We start from the raw sequence: 21,270 nt of genomic DNA on the forward strand, positions 1-21,270 counted from the left end.
TCTTTTTGTTCATGGTATCAGAGTTTTTGCTCTTGGGACCTCTTCTTGTCAGTCTTCATTGCTGAGTGCTTTCTTCTTTTCAAGTCTTTATTGCCAAGTGCAATTTCCAGCCTTCATTACTGATTTTTTCGTTAGGTTTTCATTACCAATTTTTTTTGAAACCTCCAACATATCTAAAACTAAAACATCAGAAATCAACTCCAATACCAAATCAGAAGAGACCTCAAATATTTCACAAATATGGGATTTGCAGAGTATCCAGGCAGCTTACAGGCTCAACAAAAAAAACTATTTGAAGTGGTCACAATTTGTTCAAACATTTCTCAAAGGAAAAGGCAAAATCAGCCACATGTTTGGAACAAGACCGAAAAAGGAAGATCCTAAATTCGCTGCTTGGGATGAAAAGGGTTCTATGGTCATGTCATGGCTGTGGAACTCCATGTCACCTAAAATAAGCGATATTTGCATGTTCTTACCAATAGCTAAAGATACATGGACTACTATTCGACGGACATATTCAAAGGCAGGAGATGATGCCCTAATCTATGAGATCAAAACAAAAACCTTAGCCACTAAACAAGGCAACCTTTCTGTTGTTCAATATGCCAATCTTCTGCAAAATATATGGCAGGAACTGGACCAATATCGGTGCGTTCAGATGTTGTGTAGTGAATATGCAGATACCTTGAAAAACTTTATCGAAAAGAATATAGTTTATGACTTTCTTGCAGGTCTGAATATGGAATTTGATCAGGTCAGAGTCCAGATATTAGGGAAGAAAAAATTATCATCTCTGAATGAGACAATATCATTAATCCGAGCTGAAAAGAATAGGCGAGAAGTCATGTTGGAGTCTAAAATATTAGAAGGCTCGGCAATGATTTCTTTAAAGTCAAACAATAAGGAAGCAAAGATAGATAATGGATGTACAGAGTCAAAGAAAGACACAATTTTGTACACATACTGCAAAAAACCACGCCATACGCGAGATGATTGCTTCAAACTCCATGGGAAGAAACAAGTCCTTAGTTGTAAAGAAGGATTCAAAGGAGAAAAACCCTACTTAACTGATGGAGAAGATCAAATCTAAAAAAAATTCAACCAGGCTGGTATAGGGGATTTCAAGAAAGAAGAAATTGAAAAGTTAAGAAACCTTCTAAATTCCCTTGAAAAGTCCTCTAGTATGTGTTCATTAGCTCAATCAGGTACGTACCTTAACTCTTATGCTTTAAGTGCCTCAAGCATGTCTTCTCTAGCCTCTTGGGTCATCGACTCAGGAGTTTCTGACCATATGACTCACAGCCTAATCAGATTTAGAACATACAACGCATGTCCTGGTAATAGAAAAATTACTGTTGCGGATGGATCACCTATAACTGTTGCGGGCCTGGGGGATAGTAAATCTATCAAATTCGTTGTCCCTAAATAATGTGTTGCATGTCCCAAAATTATCCTCCAATCTCATATCCATCCATCAAATTACCAAAGATCTGAACTATCAAGTAACTTTCTATTCTACTCATTGTGTTTTTCAGGATTTGGTTACGGGGAGGACGATTGGGCTTGTTAAGGTGAATGATAGGCTTTATTACCTTGAGTAACTGAGTGGCTACAAAAAGAACAATAATCAGTTATCCCCCACCTGCTCCTCAAATAATAAATTTGAAATTTGGTTTCATCATTTCCGTCTTGGTCATCCATCTTTTATTTTACTTAAAAGCATGTTTGCTTCACTTTTTAAGAATGAAGATGTTAGTAGTTTTCATTGTGTTACATGTGAAATTGCTAAATATGTGAGAACCCGAAAATTTTTATATTTTCTAGACACTATTTTATTTTCTTGTCTACAATTTTATACTTTCTTTCAATATATTAACTTTATATACATTTTTATAAGTGAATATAGTTTTTCAAATTATTTTTCTAGTATGAGTCGGTTCATATTAAGTTTGAAGTGTATTATAGACATGGGACCCGCTAGTGCGGTAAGTGCGATAAAATTTTAGTGATTAGGTGATTTTTGTGTAAAAAGATATTATTTTACAATGTATTAGGAGATAATTAGAGGTTAGTTAGATAGATGAACCATTTGTAGACCAAATGATGAGATTAAACTTAAGAAAGGCCAAGTGTCATGATGCCATTGGATGTTGGACTTTTGACCGAGACTTTCTTACTTTACTAAAACCAAAATTTGACCAAAATTCCTCTCATTTTTCTTCATGCTTGGCCGGCCATTTGAGAGAAAAACCAAGAAAGGAAAACTTCATTTCCAACTTCCAAAATTGCTTGAATCTTGAGTTTTGGCCAATAACTTTGCAAACTACTCCATACAAGCATCCACTAAGGTAGAAGGTGGTATTGGTGGAATTAATTTGGGAGAAAGAAATCTAAGCTACCATTTTTCTTGAGGTTAGAAGGTAAATTTGCTAAGAAATCCCTCTTTACATCTAAAACTAGGATATTTGTGGTTTAGGGTTATAATATTTGTGATTTTATGAGAAATATTGTGGTTTGAGGTAATGATATAGAAATTTTCAGTTTTTATGATGAAATTTCTGCTCACATGTAATGATTGAGGGTTGGCCATGTTTTGCTAGTTTGCTATATGAAAGATTGAAGGATTATGGAGTAGATTAACTTGCCTAAAGAAATTTTCAACTTATGTACTTAAATTTCAGATTTAGGGTTTCGAATTTGACCTTGAAGATGGTTGATGTTGGAGCTATTAATTGGCTTTATATTAAGGGTGTTATGGCCCTAAAAGAGTGTGTTTAATGACTTGTAATTTGTATGTGCAATTGAGATGAAATTGGTGGTTGTTTGTAGGAGGGAAAAATAGAGATTTTAGAGGGAGGTGCTATTGAAATTTTTTCGCATGAACCCTTGAACAGTCTTGGAAAATCTGCTATATCTTGAGGTAAAAAAGTCAAAATTGAGTTCTGTTTCTTGTGTTTGAAACTAGATTCAGAGCAGTTTTTACCGTCCAAATTTCATGATTTTTTTTAATTCCTATGAATATCTGTGATTTTTCAAAGTTAACTGAAATTGCATACCTGTTGTGTCTTTTGCTGGATGAAGTGACAACTTGAGACTCGAATATGACTGACTTGTGTTCTAAATCTTACCATAGTGTCTTCTGGAAAGTTGTCAATCCTTGAATCTATTTTCAATGGTATAAATTTTATCAATTTTGGACTTAAGAAACTTGAGATATGATTTTTCAAATAGTGTTGTGCAAAACTGGAAAATTCTGTTTTCCTAGAATTAGTCTTACTTTCATTTTCCACTTCAAATTTGGAAATGGTGAACCATTGTAGGTAGGGTTTTGGGGAGAGGTGAAGGGTTTTGAGATCGTTCATGTCCCTAGGACCAATTATTACCTTTTCACTCAAAAATCACATTTTATCTCTTTGCATTTGTAGTTCATTTGAATAGGCATATGACTCGTAGTCGAGCCTCACTTGTACATTTCGTTTACTAGGTTTTGGATGTGGAAATCTCAATTGTTTTACCTTGGTTATTTTTAGGGTTTTACGGTGATCAAAACCCTATTTTGGGTGAAAACTTATGAAGTTATTTTTGCTTGAACTGGTGTGTGTACCACTCCCCTGAATTGTTGCTTAATTGGGTCATCTGTACTTGAAATCTGTGATATGAATGGCTATGAACTTTGTTTATTCTAAATGAGACAAGAGTGTATTTTATCACACTCGTTCTCTGGCCTATGTGACTGTTTACTGTATAAACTGGAATCTGTTACTTGTACCTGTTATGAGATTGAATCAGTTACCTGTGCCTGTTATAATGTCATTTGGAAATGTATCCAATGACCTTCCTGTTAAACCTGAGCTCAACCTCATGGGAAGTTAATTGAATCGAACCCATAAGGGCTTGGTCGAGAAAATTGACAATCCGTGGGTGCTTGTTCCTGGGAAATCTATGGGTATTGGAGACTCTGAATTTCCGGTATACTCGAGTATTACCATTCCTGTTTCTGTTGAGGTGTTCGGACCCGGTAAGGGGTATGTTTGATGGACAGAATTTGGTGTTAAGTGATGCTGTATTGAACTAGTTACTTTACTTGAAAGTTGACGGAGTGTCAACTACTACTTGATCAAGATATGGTACTGCAACAGGAATCTGGATCTTGAAAGCCACCTGTATCCTTCCTATTTGAATCACTACGTTTAATTGCTTTACTTTATATCTGGAATGTGTATCTGATTGATTAAACGTGAAATGTCATGATTCTTGACTACTAGTATTTTGGTACCTCATTGAGCGTAAGTTCACCCTCTTCCCGTTATCTTTGTTTTTCTTGCAGGGGCAAACTGTGAAATCATGATTTTTGGAAGAAAGGGTCGAATTAGTGTAAATATTCTTTTGTTAAGTTCCTTTGTAATAGAAAAATCCTAATTGTATTTTGATCTAATATCACATTTTGACTTGTAAAGTTCCAACGTGTGTTTAAAAGTGTTTATTCATGTCTCTTTTGTGTATTTGTTAGTGAATGTACGTTCGATGGATTTATATGAACTTTACATATATCCGTTGGTGATTCAAACGAGTGTGGGATTTGATTAAGAAAAGAAAAATTTTGGCAAAAAATTGTTCGCCGAATCCGGCCGTATATCCAGCCAGTTCTTGGCCGGATACTTAGCCTGGCCAGATATATGGCCGGATTGGCAGGGGAAGTTGAAACAAAAATTGGTTTCGCTACTGCCTTGAACCCGGCCGGATTGTGACGTTGACCACTTTTCGTTTCGTTTTTGGTTCTGTCTTCCTTTTCATTAAAGTGTTTAATCGATGTCCCATTTCACCATATGGTTTGGTAAGTTATATTTTGGCCTGGTGGTCTCCGATTGTTTATTTTCTTTTGATTTTATCGTGCGTTATGCAGGGTTTGTGTGATTTGTTTTCGTTGTCCCGGCGAGAGTTGGACAGGCGGTTCGCCGAACCTTTTGGTTCGCTTTAGGGGAAGGTGAGGCTGTCACAAAACATCATAGACTATAATTTTCATTGAGTAATACAAGATCTACTAGACCTTTTTCTTTGATACATATTGATATTTAGGGGTCTTGTAGAGTTTATAGTATTTTTAAAGCAAAATGATTTGTCATATTCATTGATAATTGTACTAGAACTACTTGGTTATTTCTTATGAAAGAAAAATCAGAAGTAAGCAATATTTTTCCAATGTTTTATAAAATGATTTGTGCACAATTTGGAAGTTTGATTAAAAAAGTAAGATCTGACAATATAAAAGACTATTTTAATCAAATTTTCTCATCTTTTTTCCAAAAGGGGGGTATAATACATGAGTCATCTTGTGTAGACACACCCCAACAAAATAAAATTGCTGAATGAAAAAATAGACATTTACTCAATATGACTCGAGCAATTTTGTTTCAACATAAAGTTTCAAAAACCTTTTGGGGGTGGCTATTTTAACTGCTGCACATTTGATAAATAGAGTACCTTCCAAAGTGTTAAATAATCAGAGTCTCATTGCTGCTCTTTCTATTTTTTACCCTGATTTTAATGTCTTTTGCACATGGTCACCAAAAGTGTTTGGTTGTGTTGCTTTTGTACATGTTCATGCACACCAAAGAGGGAAACTTGATCCAAGAGCTTTAAAATGTATTTTTGTGGAATACTCAAATACAAAGAAAGGATACAAGTGTTATCATCTACCTTCAAAAATATTTTTACCTCCATAGATGTCACATTTGTTGAAAATGAACCTTACTCTCAAAGTAACAATCCTCATCTCCGTGGAGAGAGTTCTTGGGAAGATAAGGAATTTCTTCTTGATTATCAAAGTCCTACACTAAACTTGAAGTCTTTCAAACCTAACCATACACCAAATTTCAAAGAAGAACATGCTAGCAGTGAACCTGAATCTAAATTTGAAGTTGAACATGCCAGTAAAGAAATTGAACCTGATCTTGGAGCTGAGAGAAAAACTGGTTTAAATCCAACTACACCACTCAAGATCTACTCAAGGAAGAAAGTTCATATTTCTGAACCTGTGCAAATCCAAGACTCTGAACCGCAATCAAGTACTGAAAATTCTGTTCTTTTGTATGTTCAATCTGACTCTGCCCCTTGTGAATTTAATGATTTAGACCTGCCTATTGCTGTTCGAAAAGGAATACGAGAATGTACTAAGCATCCAATCTCAAATTTCATGTCTTTCCATAGACTCTCTCCACAACATAAAATTTTTCTTACCACCATCAACTCCATTTCAATCCCACAAACACTACAAGAGGCACTTAGAAATAAGAACTGATTACAAGCTATGAAAGAGGAGATGAATGCCCTATAAGACTTGGGAAATTATAAACATACCTAAAGGAAAGAAAACAGTTGGGTGTAAATGGGTGTTTAATTTGAAATATAGAGCTGATGGTTCATTAGAAAGGCATAAAGCTCGGTTGGTCGCAAAAGAATATACACAGACATATGGGATAGATTACCAAGAGACCTTTGTATCTGTTGCAAAAATGAATATTGTGCATGTTCTTTTGTCTTTAGCCGCTAACTTTGAATAGTGTTTACAACAATTTGATGTTAACAATGTGTTCTTACATGGGGATTTAGAAGAAGAGATGTACATGGAACGTCCACCGGGTTTTAATGAAATGTTTTTTGAAAAGAAAGTGTGTGGGTTAAAGAAAACCTTATATGGATTAAAATAATCGTCAAGGGCTTGGTTCGGAAGATTTACTAAAGTGATACTAGCAATGCAATACAAACAAAATTAAGGAGATCATACCTTGTTCATAAAACATTTAAAAGGAGGTGTTACAGCTCTACTTGTATATGTAGATGACACCATCATCACCAGAAATGATTCAATTGAAAGAGAAACACTCAAAAAGTGCTTAGCAAAAGAATTTGAAATTAAAGAACTAGAGAGCCTAAAGTATTTTTTAGGCATTGAGCCAGCATACTCAAGTAAAGACATCTTTATTTCCCAACAAAAGTATGTCTTAGATTTGTTTAAACAAACAGACAATCTTGGATGCAAGGCAGCAAGCACACCCATTGAGCCCAATTTGAGATTGAATGGAGAGAAGGACGATAGCACAGTAGATAAGGCAAGATATCAGCGGTTGGTTGGAAAACTGATATACTTGTCCCATACAAGGTCGGACATAGCATTTGCCGCAAGTGTAATAAGCCAATATATACATGATCCGAGAGAGAAACACTTGCAGGCTGTCAACAGAATTCTATCCTACATCAAAGGAACATTGGGTAGAGGAATTTTGTTCAAGAAAAATAAAGAATTGCTCATAGAGGCATATACTGATGCTGATTATGCAGGTTCTATAGTAGATCGTAAATCAATTTCATGATATTGTACATTTCTTGGTGGGAACCTAGTGACATGGAGGAGTAAGAAGCAATCGATTGTTGCAAGATCAAGTGCTGAAACAGAGTTTAAAGTTATGGCTCATGAAATTCGTGAATTGCTATGACTCAAAATAATACTTAATGACCTTATAATCAAGTGGGAAGAACCTATGAAACTCTATTGCCACAACAAGTCTGCCATCAGTATTGCACACAATCCAGTGCAATATGATCGCACAAAGCACATCAAAATAGAAAAACATTTTATTGAAGAAAAGCTAGACAGTGGCATGATTTACACTCCATATGTAGCATCAAATAATCAATTGGCAGATGTCTTAACTAGGGGAATACCAACTTTCAACTTTGAAGACATTACATGCAAGATGGGAATGGAAAATATCTATTCACCATCTTAAGGGGGAGTGTTAAAAATATAGAATATCTTTTCTGTATAACTATAAATTCTATTATCTCATGATTTCTGCTCTATTTTAGGATAGAATAATTTACTCCTAATGTATTTTAAGATAGAATAAATTAGCTCCTAATTTTTAGGAGATTATAGATTTCATGGAATTGACAAAAGTCAAATTCCATTTATATAAATGTTTTATAGAGCCTAGAACAAAATAGATAACAGAACAATTCATTTTTCTTTTTGTTCAAGTATGATCACTTTGACAATGACCGTGGGAATGTACCCTCTATGTCAAACTATTCCTGTCAACTTTATCATAATAAAGACAGATATCTCGTACAACATATTTCTTAATCGACCCACATTAAATGTTCTACATACAATCTTTTCTATTTTTTCAATTATCATTGGCCGAGGTACCTTGTAGCCAGTCACATTAACCCATTACTCGCCGAGACCAGATTATAGAAAATCACATGTGTTATCCATTAATGCGATTGAATCTTAAAAAATTGGAAAGCTAAAGAGGTTAGAGATCTAAGATGAGGTAGAAGACATCACATTAGATTTTGAACAACCTGAGTGAACTGTTCGGGTCAGAGTGATTCTATTTTCTTCTATTCAAGAAGCGCTGATAGAATTTCTCAATTAGTTTGAGGACGTTTTTGCTTGGACGATTGAAAAAGTTATCGATATCCCACACAATTTGATGATATACAAGATTGATGTAGATTCACGGGTATGAAACAAAAGAGAGGATATTTGGTTTGGAACGAGTCCAAGCTGTTCTGAAAAAGTTAGATAAACTTCTTCCAACCCGAATGATAAAGAAAGTTCAATGTTCGATTTGACTGTCTAATCCTGTAATGGTCAAAAAAGACGGCGGTGAATGGCGCATTTGTGTAAATTTTACTAATATTAATAAAGTTTATGCAAAAGACTGTTACCCATTACCGAGAATAGATGCTCTGATCAATTCGACTATGGGACATGAGATCCTCTGTTTCCTATAAGATTTAAGGGTTACTATCAAATTAGGATGAATGAAGAAGATCAAGAGAAAATAACCTTTATTACTGATCGAGATGTTTATTGTTATACTACTATACCCTTCAAATTGAAGAATGCTTGAACCACTTATCAACACCTTGTTAATCAGGTCTTTCAAAGACAAATCGGGTGTAATACAGAAGGCTATGTGAATGACATTTTAATAAAGAGTAGGACTTCTGACGTCTTCCTCTCGGACATATAAAAATTTTTTGAGATATTGCGAGAAACTCGGATAATGCTTAATCCCAAAAATTGTGTATTTAGAGTCACATCGAGAAAGTTTTTGCCTACTTAATATCCAGGCGAGACATCGACTCTAATCTTAATAAAGTTAAGACGATTTAACAAATGGTTACCTCGAGTAATATTCGAGATGTGCAAAAGTTGACAGAGTGATTAGCTATACTAAACTAATTTCTCTTCAGATCCATCCAAAGAAAAACGCATTTCTTTAAGGTGTTAAGAAAGGCTGACAAGTTTGCATGGGATGAGAAATACTAGCAAGCTTTCGAATAGATGAAGAACTGCCTTCATCATTTGCTGACGCTCATCTGAGATTAGGAAAAACCTTTTATTTATATATTGCCACGACTGATGAGACTGTCAATGCAGTATTCATATAACAAGATGCGATTGGGTAATGGCCAGTGTATTCTATTAGTAAGGTTTTATGTGGTCCTGAAAGTCGATATCTACACTTTGAGAAACTGGTGTTAAGTTTGGTTCATGTAGCCCAACGATTAAAACCATACTTTCTGGTTCATCAAATTATCATTAGAAACGACAAGCCGATCCTACAAATTCTGGCTTGGCCAGAAGTCTCGGGATGATTAACTAAATGGGCCATTGTAACTCAGAAAGTACGATATCACCTACGAGCCCCGAACAACAATAAAAATACAAGTGCTGACTAATTTCTTGGCTAAACTCATCCCTGGTGTGAGCAAAGACACTTCAAAAAGCACAAAACCGTCACCAATTTGATCCCTCTAGGTCGATGGTTCGTCTGACAACGAGGGTAGTGAAAATAGTCTATTTCTTGTAAGGTTAGATAGATGCTAGTGTTCTTATATGCTGTGTTTCAGTTTCTCTACTTCTAATAACGAGATTGAATATGAGGCACAGATCGCCCGTTTCTGATTGGCTCGAGAATTGGGAGCTCTCCGAGTTCTAATTTACAGTGATCTCAATTAGTAGTCCAGCAGGTTACAAGTCAATATGAAATCCAAGAAGAAAATATGAAGAAATATCTATCTCAAGTGCAACAACTAGTCGAGCATTTCGAGTCGTTTAAGATTTAGAAGATACCCCACTTCTAGCATAAACAAACTGATGCTCTCTTTTGACTAGCGTCCATTTCATTCTTCCAATTGAATAAGATAGTTCTAGAGAAAATCCTTACCGAGCCGAATCACAGATTGGAGGGCGTCTGCTCGGTCCATCAAGGAGAAACTTGGATGGATCTCATACTCAAGTTCCTTGGTTAAGGAATTCTCCCCAAAGATCGATCTAAAGTTAGGAAGGTATAGCGTAGATCAGCGGTACACCCTGCACAACAAATCGTTATACAAGAGATCTTATCTTGGACCATAGTTGAGATGCATTACTGTTGAGTAGGAAAAGCAAGTGCTCAAGGACATCTACAAAAGACTATGTGGAGCCCATATAAGGACTCGAATATTAGTCAAGAAAGCCCTTCTTCTCAGATACTTTTGACCAACGTTTCAACGGGATTCTCAACTCCTAGTATTAAGCTATTTCTTGTACCAATTTCATGCCCATGTACACTATCAACCAACCAATCCGATGGTTCCCATCATGTCCCCTTGGCCATTTGAACAATGAGGTACAGATATAGTTAGACATTTTTTATGAGCACCCAAAAACTACTTTTACTTTGTGATCGCAATTAGAACTGCAAATAAATCAAACTATTTGCAAGCAACTCAAATTTGGTCAACATCAAGTTTGAGTCGAACTCGAGGTGATCAAGTCGAATTTGAGCTCGAATGCGTGCTTAAAGATATTAAATTCATTAGCTCGCGAACTGATTTGATTATACATATATTTTTTTAATTTTAATAGTAAAATTACATATATATCCCTAATATTTTATTATTTATTAAGAAAAATTATGATTTTATTTATTTTTTAAAAAATAAAAATAATTAATTTTTTATTTTCTTAAGTTTGAACTTTACATTGAGAGTTCATTGAGTTCAAATTCGAATTGAGTTTCATAAAATTAAGTTGAGACTCATCTCGATCAGGTCAAAATTCGACTCGATTCACCTCATTTGCACCCTTAGTCACAATTGATTACTTTATTAAGTAGGTAGACACAAACTCATTAACTAGCATAGCTGGTCGAGCCATTCAAAATTCTTTTGAAAAAATATTGTCTATAGGTTCGAAATGTCGAGAATTGTCATCTTAGACAATAAAATCAATTTGCTAATAACCCTTTCAAGAAGTGATGCGAGAATCTCGATATTAAACAGCATTTCACTTTAGTTGGTCACTCCCAAACCAACAAACAACTCAAAAATTTTAACTGTACACTCTTACACAGAATCAAAACATTAGGGGTGGGTGCGGCTCGGGTACCCACCCCATTCACCATTTGGCTGACTCGACCCGCACCTTGCGAGTCAGCCATTTTCTGACCCTTATCCGCCCGTATATTGGGTCGGTCATTTTCTGACCCTTACTCGTCCCGCATATCAGAGGGTACTTAATTATAGGGTATCTACTGAGATAGGGTTGGGTCAGCGGGTACCCGCCCTGTCCCATTTATCATTTAATTTTTTTAAAAAAATAATTTATACCAATTTAATTTTATATTTTAAACATTCATTTACGATTTAATAAATTTTTTTTCTGAAAAAAAGGTTTCCCACCAAGAAACAAGCATATGAAAAGAATATAAGATAAAGGAAAAAATTAAAAGAATTCAAAATCAATAAAAGTTTGAAATAAGTAGCACAATTTTAAATATATATGTTTCACATTAATTAAACTTTTTTCTATAAAATATAAAATTATGACATCTACAAATGAATCTTGTAAATAAACTATAGTCTCTCATATTTGTAATGCAATTTGTTCAATAAAATTACTTATTTAGTTCTATTATAGTGTGTATATAAAAATAAAATATATATATATGTGGGGCGGATCGGGTACTCACGGATTTTTAATTATGTGATTCTAACCCGCCCCACATCTTAGCATCTTAGCGGATACCCGACCCTCTTTTGACTCGATCAAATAATAAAAATCGGATATCCTAATTTTCGGATCGGATATGATGGGTTTCGGGTTAGCTGATAATTTTGTCCACCCCTACAAAACATAGTTTCACCAAGCTAGCACAGCTTGGGTTGATGAGCTACCAAATGTGCTTTGGGTTTATTGCACTATACTAAGATCTACCACTCATGAAATACTATTCTCTTTGATTTACGGAGGTGAAACTATAGTTCCTAATGAATTTATCACTCCAAATCTCATGATGACAACTTATGTGATTGAGACGCATAATGAGGTGTAACAGCCCCACTTTCCCCAAAGGCGAACCAAAGGGGTTAGCAGACTGCCTGCCCAACTCTCGCCAGGACTACGGATCAGTTTACGTCGATCTATTACGTTCCGAAACATGCTAAAGCGCGCCAACAAGTCAAAATCACAAAATAAAAAAAAACGAAAATCGAAGCCGAAGATGAACAGTACCGGCCACTTCAGAATCCAGATACTAGGCCGAGAGTAGCCAAAATTTTTTCTTCTCCGTTGGAAATGCGTATCGCTCCGAAATCCAACCAAACATATATAAACATTAAAATTCAACATTTACAAGCCAAAACGGCATACCAAAATATCCAAAAGTTCATACATGTGCAACTAGCCAATTACAAGCCAACCATTGGTTGAAACCAAACACTTAGGGTTTTCACCCTCAAGGAGTTATTCAAAATATACATTTACATGAGCTCAACTTGCTAGTACAACCTTTCCAAAAGTGATCATTTCCTGTAAGGAAAACAAATGGAACGGAATGAGCTTAAACCCAGTGAGTTACTACCGCATAAGCAACAAAGATCACATAAGCATAATCTTTCATTTCAAGTACACAATTAAGAAGTAAAACAAGTCGGTAAAAGGATACGGACGGCTCTCAAGAGCCCATTTCCACGCTTACATTCTTGATCCAATCTCATTCACCCTCCGTCAATGTTTAAGAATACCCGACCGTAGACCTCACTTCACTCCATTCCTTCCACCAAACATACCCCAACCGGGCCCGCACTCCAATCAGTAACTTTTGGTAATACTCGAGTATACTGGAATCAAGAGTCTCATTACTACAAGATTCCCCAGTACAGTCCCCGTGGCATGACAATTTTCACGATCAAACCCTCGCCGGCTCGATCCAATTGACTACCAAACGGGGTTGAGCTCAGTGATACAGTAAAGCCGTTGGACATTCGTCCAAACGACACCAAATCAGTTTCCATGAATGGAATTCAGTATCTCATATAACAAGTGCAGTATTTCAGTAAAACAGTAAGCAGTCATGAATGAAATCACAAGGGGGTGAGGGCGGTCAAGTACACCCTCACCTCAATCACTTCCAATAGCCAAATAAGCCTTCAAGGCATCAATTTCACATATAACAAAGCCACATTGTAACATTTAAGTGAGTAGTATACTCACCAATCAATTAAGTGCTATTTCATGCACTTCCGTCAGGAGAATGTCGTGAACCACCGTCACGCCCTAGAACACGTAAGCAAGTACAATGAGACTCGATAACGAGTCATAAAGAAATGTCAATCACAACCCCAATAGGGTTTCATATGCATTTTAAGCATAAAAGCAAACCAGAAAATCAGGAAATGTAACTCATTTGGTTCCAACAACAAAAACAGTTTTGACCTCCTAATGCGGTAATGGCACAAAATGCGCTACGCTTATCGGATGGGGGTGTAAGACCCACCGTTTCGAAGCTATGAAACAGGGTTACAACAATGTAGAAGGCCACTCAGTCCAAATCCTAGCACAACTAGGTCAAATATGCCAAATACTACACCAGAACCACCAAAAACAGGTTTACAAATCACCCAATGCTGTAATGAACACAACTCAGTCTATACAAGTCCAAATGCCGAAATCCGAAAGGCATATATTAGCTAAGACATCCAGCTACATTTCATCAGAAGACACCAACTTCAAAATCCAAACCAATTCCAGTCAAAACAAACGATTACAAGCGCAGTTTTCACATTCTGAGCAACCCAGATCAGCAATAGTAAAATCGACATATATCACTCTACACTAATCTAAATAACCTGAAATTTTGCAGGCACTTCAAACTCATCAATACCTACAACTTTCATGTTTTGAGCAAAGTCCAATTCGGCCTCTAACCCTATGATCTAAAACCGGACAGAATTAGGGATTTTCAAACCCTAACTTTTCACAATGAACCTCAAACACAAAATTAGTTGCATTTATCCACATTTCACACCCACTAGAGTCATTATAGGCCATTGCCAACCATCATAAACAACCACACCATCATAATCCAATTAAACCAGAAAATCATCAATAAAATAGAAACTTCACCAAATCACTTCAAACCAAGATAAAAATCAGAAATTTCAGCACTTGAATCACTAATAAGCATAACTTAAGCATCATTAGGTGTAGTAGGGTGTTTCAAGCCTCACTTACCAAGAAACAAGAGAGAGGAAGATGTTGGTCACCTTAGCTCTTCCAAAAAGCTTCACTAATGCACTCACTACCACTAAAAGGAAAGATTGTATGGAACAAAAACTAACTTAAACACTTGATTTGGTGAATTTGGACTAGTTGGAAGCTTGAAAGTTGATGGAGTTCTCTTCCTTGTGGAGCTTGAGAGGGCCGGCTATGGTGAAGAAAGAATGAGGAAATTTTAATGAATTTTGAAGATATTTAACATTTGGTCTAAAAAAAGTCAAAAATGTGAATAGTAAACCATAAAGTCCAACCAACCACAAAGTGACACGTGGCACTCCATTAATGCATGTCAATCCTTTTCTTTTCCTCTCACATCAATCATTTCACACACTCTACTTATCTATTAACACCCGATAAATTTTACACAGTATCCGGAATTTAACCTAATTGGCCGAATTTTTCCGAACTTTTCGCACTAGTGGGTCCCACGTCCAATATATATTCTTAATTTTCTAAAAATTCTTCAATACTAGAAAAATCATCTAAAAACTATAATTACGCATAAAATCTACCAGAAAAATATTTCTGAGCCAGAAAATGCAGAAAACATGTCTTTAAAGGAAATAAAACCCTAGGAAAATGATTAGGATTTTTACGGGTTCTCATAGAAGTGACAAACGGATTTAAACTTATTGAAAAAAGAGAGAGAAGCAGATGCATTGAAAAATGCCTTGTACAACAACATCCTAATTCATTACTACAATATTCGGGTTAAAAATTTTCATTTTAAACCAAGTGATCTAATCCTTTTAAAAATTCAATTAGCCGATCTGAACTCCAGGAGAAGTTAATTCCTCAATTGGAAAGACGTTATCGTATAATTAAAACTAATCTTAATAGCTATTATAAATTGGCTTACTGAGATATCACACTTATACCTCAGACATGGCATGTCGAGAATTTTAAGTTGTGTTATCTTTGGTGATTAAACGTGAATATTGATTTATTTTTAACAAACTTGTCTGTCAAAAATAAGGAGGACAGGGAGGCTAAGTATAGAATGAATAGTTCAAACGAAAAACAAAAGAGTTGATATTGTAAATGAAAAATTACATGGATCAAAGCACAAAAATTCGGAATGATTGAAGTACATAAAATTGAGATCATAGACACCTCTAAGTGTCTCCCGTCTCAGTTGCATCATCTCTCCCCGCCATCTCAGCACCTCCTGTGCCCTCGGTGTCTCTCTAAACCTCTTTATTCCTTTCCACACCCTCGAGCTCTTCCTATAGTTCAAACTCGGCAAGCTATTGATTGAATTATTCCTTCACCTCAACCAGGTTCATTCCCTCTTGCATGCTCACCACCATGCGATCACACAGTTCTATGGCATCTTCATTATAGTTATTACTAGTTTTGATTTTTTTAACTTCTTCCTCCAACAGCAAAGGTTCAACCTGGTTGATAGTCGTGGTAAAGTTGAACATAAAGTTTGGCATCTTGAGCTTGTCGAGATCTTTATTGAATCCCTCGAATTTTAGGAATGCTTCCACTATCGAGACCTGTGTCTTTTCAAGAGCCACCTTGTGAGCCGATCTCTCTTCTTGGATCCTCTTCTGCTCTTCTTCAAAGAATTGGTCTCGGCAATAGCGTGGTCCCTCTTTTGAAGATCACCTTCTCTAAAAATGCCACCTTCTTTTGAAGATCAGCCGTAGATTGGTGAGTATTGAGTAGAAGACCGTAATGCTTGATCAGCTGGGGAAACTACTAAGGAGACCCGACAATGGATAGGTGGTTCGTCAACTAAAAGAGCATTAACTACTTTGCATACTCCACATTTTGAGGTAACACTGAGTGTATGAGCAATTTCTGAGACGGACCCAGACTTGACACCTATCATTAATATTAAGCCTCTAGTCTTGGCAATATTACTCGCCGGAGTGTCGAACCTCGGAACTCGTAGGCCTCAGTAGGGGGACCAAGTACCTATTCTATAGAGAGGCCCCCACAATCACTGAAGGATGAGGAGGAAGGGTCTTTCCTCTCCCATGACCAGCCGAGGCTATAGTTATACCTCAGCTAGTCACCCTTTCATGGATTATGGGTTAGCCGAGATTCTTCCTCGACAATTACCACAAAAGGCTGCTGCGATGCCGAGCTGCTCCTTTATTTCCTTCCAACTTTTCGGGGGTTGGCTATGGCCTTGCATTTTTGCTTCTTGGCAACGCTATCGGTTCCTGAGGTGATTAAATCATATACTTTCATGACTACATATAAGAGATGAATTATTATTCAATAATCAAGATATTCAAAATACTACTCAATGAAATAGAAATTATAAGTTTTCTTGAGTTTAAAAGAGTAATAGGGAGATTTGTTGGGGTTGATAAGAGCTCGACTGATGCCTCCGTCAACCAGAACCATCTTGAAAAAAAAAACTAACTGTTTATCTTGAGATCTGACCCTTTAATTTTCCTGAAATTTATCTCTTCCACGAGCCCAGGAGAGGGGTCAGTAGGAGTGCTATGTGGTCTCCACCAAAACCCCTTTGGAAAATTTTTGGCCAAAACAACGACAAAGTTATTCCTCCACCTCTTAATAAAGTTGGGGGCATCTATCACCTACTTCTCAACATGTCGAGAGTGGGTCTCGAAGTAGAACCATCTCTTTTTGTTTCCACTATTCTTAATTGTATAGAACCTTCAAAAGAGCTTGATAGTGGGAACCATTCCCTATTCTCGGCAAAGCATTTTTAACCCCACTAGAGTTAATGGTGTTTGGAGTAAACTGAGTGATCTGAGTTCCCCAATACCTAAGATTATCTCGGAGAAATCTGGTGGTTGGCATCCTTAAGCCAGCTTCTAACTGCTCAACGTAGATTGTCATTTGACCCTCAGGAGGAAGAGCTGCTGACTGGTGCGTCTCGACTTACTGTATGTCGTAACCTCGGCCTACTGTATGTAAAATAATGTATTAGCATATGGAGTTTGTTAAATTTATTTTCTTCAAGTTTTCATGATAAAGAAAGTAATGTAGGTCTTATTTTGTTAGATTACCATTTTATTACTTTCTTAAGATTGGTTAAACATAAATAGAAGTATTACTAGTGATTGAATCACACCTCATGTGTGTACAAACAATAAACTAGTTATTTGTAAAAATTGTTTTCATAGAAATTGGTTATACACTGTGAAAATTAATTTGTTAAAGAACTTTATGAAAATAAAATCTTATAGATTAATAGATTCTGGTTGTTAGCTACGAATGTGGATAATTACTAACATAATTTAAACTTTTTTATAAAAGATAAATAAGATATGTTTGTAATATGGTTGGACTATTTATCCTTTATTAAAAGGGTAAAACAATCATTCAAAAAGTAATAAAAAGTTGCCCCATAAAAGGGACCACGCTTGATATATGTATTAAGATTTTTATTTTTAAAAAAGATAATTTTTAAATATAATTGAACCATTTTAACCTTTATTGTATAGATTAAAAAATGTAGTTGATAAAGTAACCAAAAAGCTAACACTATTACTCCTTGTTTGGTATGCAAGAATGCTCGGAATGGAAAGGCCTTTCCATCCAGGATACATTTTCATCCAGAATAGCAGGAAAAATTGTATTGTTTTGGGGTTTGGTAGACAAGTCAAAATGGAATGTTTACTCAATTTCCAATATTTGGTATAACCGATATTTACATGTTAGAATAGAATATACTAAAATTTAATTTTAACTTAGTTGCCCTAATTAGTTTATAGGACATAATATATCTTATTACTTTTTTTTTATTTGTTATATAATTGTATTTGTCCATGAAATTTTGATATTTTTACTTTCAAAATAAATGAGGATTGCTATGAAAATTCTTTAATTGTAACACTTGATTTATTTTAATGTATAAATTTTTAAGTTAAAATTTTGCATTTACTAGCAATAGAATTAGTAACATAAAATATAAATTACATGAAATCAAAAATTTATAATTTACTTTTAATCTATTTTCAATTTTGATGTGATTCAAGAAAAAAATTCTTGCACAATTGTTTAAAAGTTAAAGAATAAAGTATCTTAAAACATTTGTTTCCTTGTATAAAAGAAAAAATTATTTTAAATGCAATGAAAATTATTTATTATGAAAAATTACATTCAAACATTAATTGAGCTTACAAATAGTCTAAGATATCATGATGCAATATAATGATTTATAAAGATAAATTTGACATCTTACTTTAGGCATTCTAAAACGAAAGTGTAAGGGCGTTTCCTAAGTTTTTTTTTTTTAAAAAAAAATGGGATTCCAATAAAAAGTTAAAATGAGCATTTTAGGGAAAAAAATGGTTTTCCCATTTAAATGAACCATACCAAATGCAGGAATGAAATGTACAAGTTAAAAAGACCTTTTCATTTTAGGCCATTCCTACATACCACGAGCGGCAAAAATATTTTATCCTCCCATTTCTCTCTCTACTTAAAACTTCCGAACAAAAGAAATGTCATCTTTTTCTCACCCTTTTTCTTTTCTCCATTTCTCTCAATCCTAACAATGAGTTTGTTTGGATAGGAGATTATTTGAAATATTTATTTAAAATAATTATTGTAACACTTTTTGTTATGTGATGTATGTGAGATAAAAAGATGATTAAAAACTGTATTTTTAATGTAAGCAGAAATTTTTTTTTTTCAAATCTTCCTATCCAAACAAACTCAATGTCTTAGAAATTAAACAGTAGCATTATTCAAGAAATAATTTATGAGTAAGTATCAACAAGTGAACTATTAAGAAATTAACCATGTGGGAAAAAATATTTTGTTTTTATGTTAGGTCTTTGTTTTTTCTTTTTAAGCAAAAAATATCTTATTTTTGTTATTCTTTTAATTTTCTTTTTAAGCAAAAAATATGTCATTTTTTATTAATCAAATTTTGTTTTATCTTTTCTTTTGGTGCTAAATCAATCCATGGTAGGTTAAGGTGTTAAGAGTAAGAAGATCACAGGCCAAGGCCCAAGAACGCCAAAGCCCCTGTGGAAAACGAATCATGTTTGTCTCCAAACATCCGTCCAACATATATTTCTTTCCATGTATTTAGCAGTGTTTCTAGTTAAATGAGAAAATGGCAAATAATTATCTTTTTAACTTATTTTTCTATAAACAACTAACCTTTCAATTCTGTGATGTGAAAATACTTATTTTGATAAATTATCATTTGTTGTATTTTTACTCCATGTTACTAAATCGTATTGAGTTTAGGGAAAATATCTCTTGTAGTAACGTTTTTAGACTTTCTAAGTTTCTATTTTTTCTATCACTTGGAGGCCAATTATAAAGTAACTTTATTGGATCACATTCTTATACTTTGCATCATTTTTTGACCATTTGTGTCTAATGTTCAAGTTAACCTTTTATGTTTATGGCCTTAGATTGAAAGCTTCACTAAATGCAATATTATGTCAAATTACTGATCTATACATAGCATGGGAAAAATACCGGTTTTCGTCCCCAAACTTTGGACACAAGACACATTTCGTCCCTCATCTTTCGGGCATGACACATCTGGTGTCTGAATTAAGAATTTTAGACCAAATGTCATCCTCAAACGGCAATTTATCCACCATTTAACGAAACAGGTCACGTGAGATTCACGTACCGTTAAAGCTTCTGTCCGAAAGAACCCAGGTGGAAAAGGACGTTGTCTCCACTTTCCTTGTCCAAAACCGAATCTGAGCTCACACTGTCTCTACAAGTTCACTTTCCCCTTTCCCTTGCCTTTCACTTTCCCTTTTCCTTTCACTTCAACGACTTCCTCTGCAAATTTCCAAGTCTAAGCTCAAGCTCCATCTGAAAATTTTGCCGAGAGCAAATCCCCTCTTCCAAATCAAATTCTGCCAAGAAATAAAGTAGAAACTTGCATAAAGCAACACCCAGCATTGTGGCTGTATTTCCCTAAAATGAGATCTAGAAATCTTGAGTCATCATCATCATCGTTATTAAATAGCAACGCCCGGCTGTGTGGTTGTGGATTGCGGCCAAAAATGGCAACATATTGGCGGGATGATAATCCAGGGAGACAATTTTATGGTTGCTCAAGATGGCCAGTAAGAAATTTTTTAGTTTTGTTCCTATTTCAACTCAAATTGAATTGTGACTGTGCTTTTCTGATGTTTATAAATGGGATTACATTTGTAGAGACCTGACAGGTGTAAATATTTTGAATGGCATGATGAACCAATTTGTACAAGAGGAAGGAATATTATACCGGGTTTGCTGAGAAGGGTGAATCGGATGGAAGAAACAATTGCAAAAAGCCGTAGAAGGGAAAAAATTTTGATTGTGGTCATCATACTGTTGGCTATGCTGCTGATTATATCTGTCACTGTAAAAAGGACTGGGCATGCAATGGAGCAAAAATTAGTACTAAGCTTGGAGTGAGCTATTCCATTGAAGCTATTAAATCTAGTTCATTTCAGTGTTTGTACAATTTTGATTGGATTACCAGCAGCAGTAGTAGTATTGACTGGTTGTTGCAAATGGTGGCATGTTTTAACTTAACTTACCGAGTGAGAATATAGGATTAGGTCTTGATCCTTTGTATCTTTCTTGTTTATGTGGAATGTTGAGCTTCTATATACCTCTTTTGTTTATGTAGCATTAGTTTGGTAATTTGGTTGTTCTTTTTCTTGTTTCGACTACAAATAATCTGTCAATAA

The 21,270-nt window shown here is 35.2% G+C and overlaps 1 protein-coding gene and 1 long non-coding RNA gene across 2 annotated transcripts; both read left to right on the top strand.

Moving 5' to 3' along the window:
• The first annotated feature begins 349 nt into the window (after window positions 1-349).
• Window positions 350-1,601, top strand: LOC140016430 (uncharacterized). Its single transcript, XM_072069943.1, has 2 exons — window positions 350-754; window positions 1,536-1,601. The coding sequence occupies exons 1-2, from the start codon at window positions 350-352 to the stop codon at window positions 1,599-1,601; spliced, it is 471 nt and encodes a 156-aa protein (XP_071926044.1).
• Window positions 1,602-20,282: 18,681 nt separating this feature from the next.
• On the top strand, window positions 20,283-21,189 carry LOC113715836 (uncharacterized). Its single transcript, XR_011823408.1, has 2 exons — window positions 20,283-20,658; window positions 20,750-21,189. It is a non-coding gene; the product is annotated as an uncharacterized lncRNA (long non-coding RNA).
• Window positions 21,190-21,270: the final 81 nt, after the last annotated feature.

Source organism: Coffea arabica, chromosome 11c (genome assembly GCF_036785885.1).
Source record: "Coffea arabica cultivar ET-39 chromosome 11c, Coffea Arabica ET-39 HiFi, whole genome shotgun sequence".
Classification (NCBI taxonomy): Eukaryota; Viridiplantae; Streptophyta; class Magnoliopsida; order Gentianales; family Rubiaceae; genus Coffea; species Coffea arabica.

What these genes read in the sequence shown, in the direction of transcription:
- LOC140016430 (XM_072069943.1), top strand. Translation starts at nt 350, where the DNA reads ATGTTTGGAACAAGACCGAAAAAGGAAGATCCTAAATTCGCTGCTTGG. An exon ending in TGAATATGGAATTTGATCAG is followed by an intron (nt 755 to 1,535) that starts GTCAGAGTCCAG and finishes TGTGTTTTTCAG; the next exon opens with GATTTGGTTACGGGGAGGAC.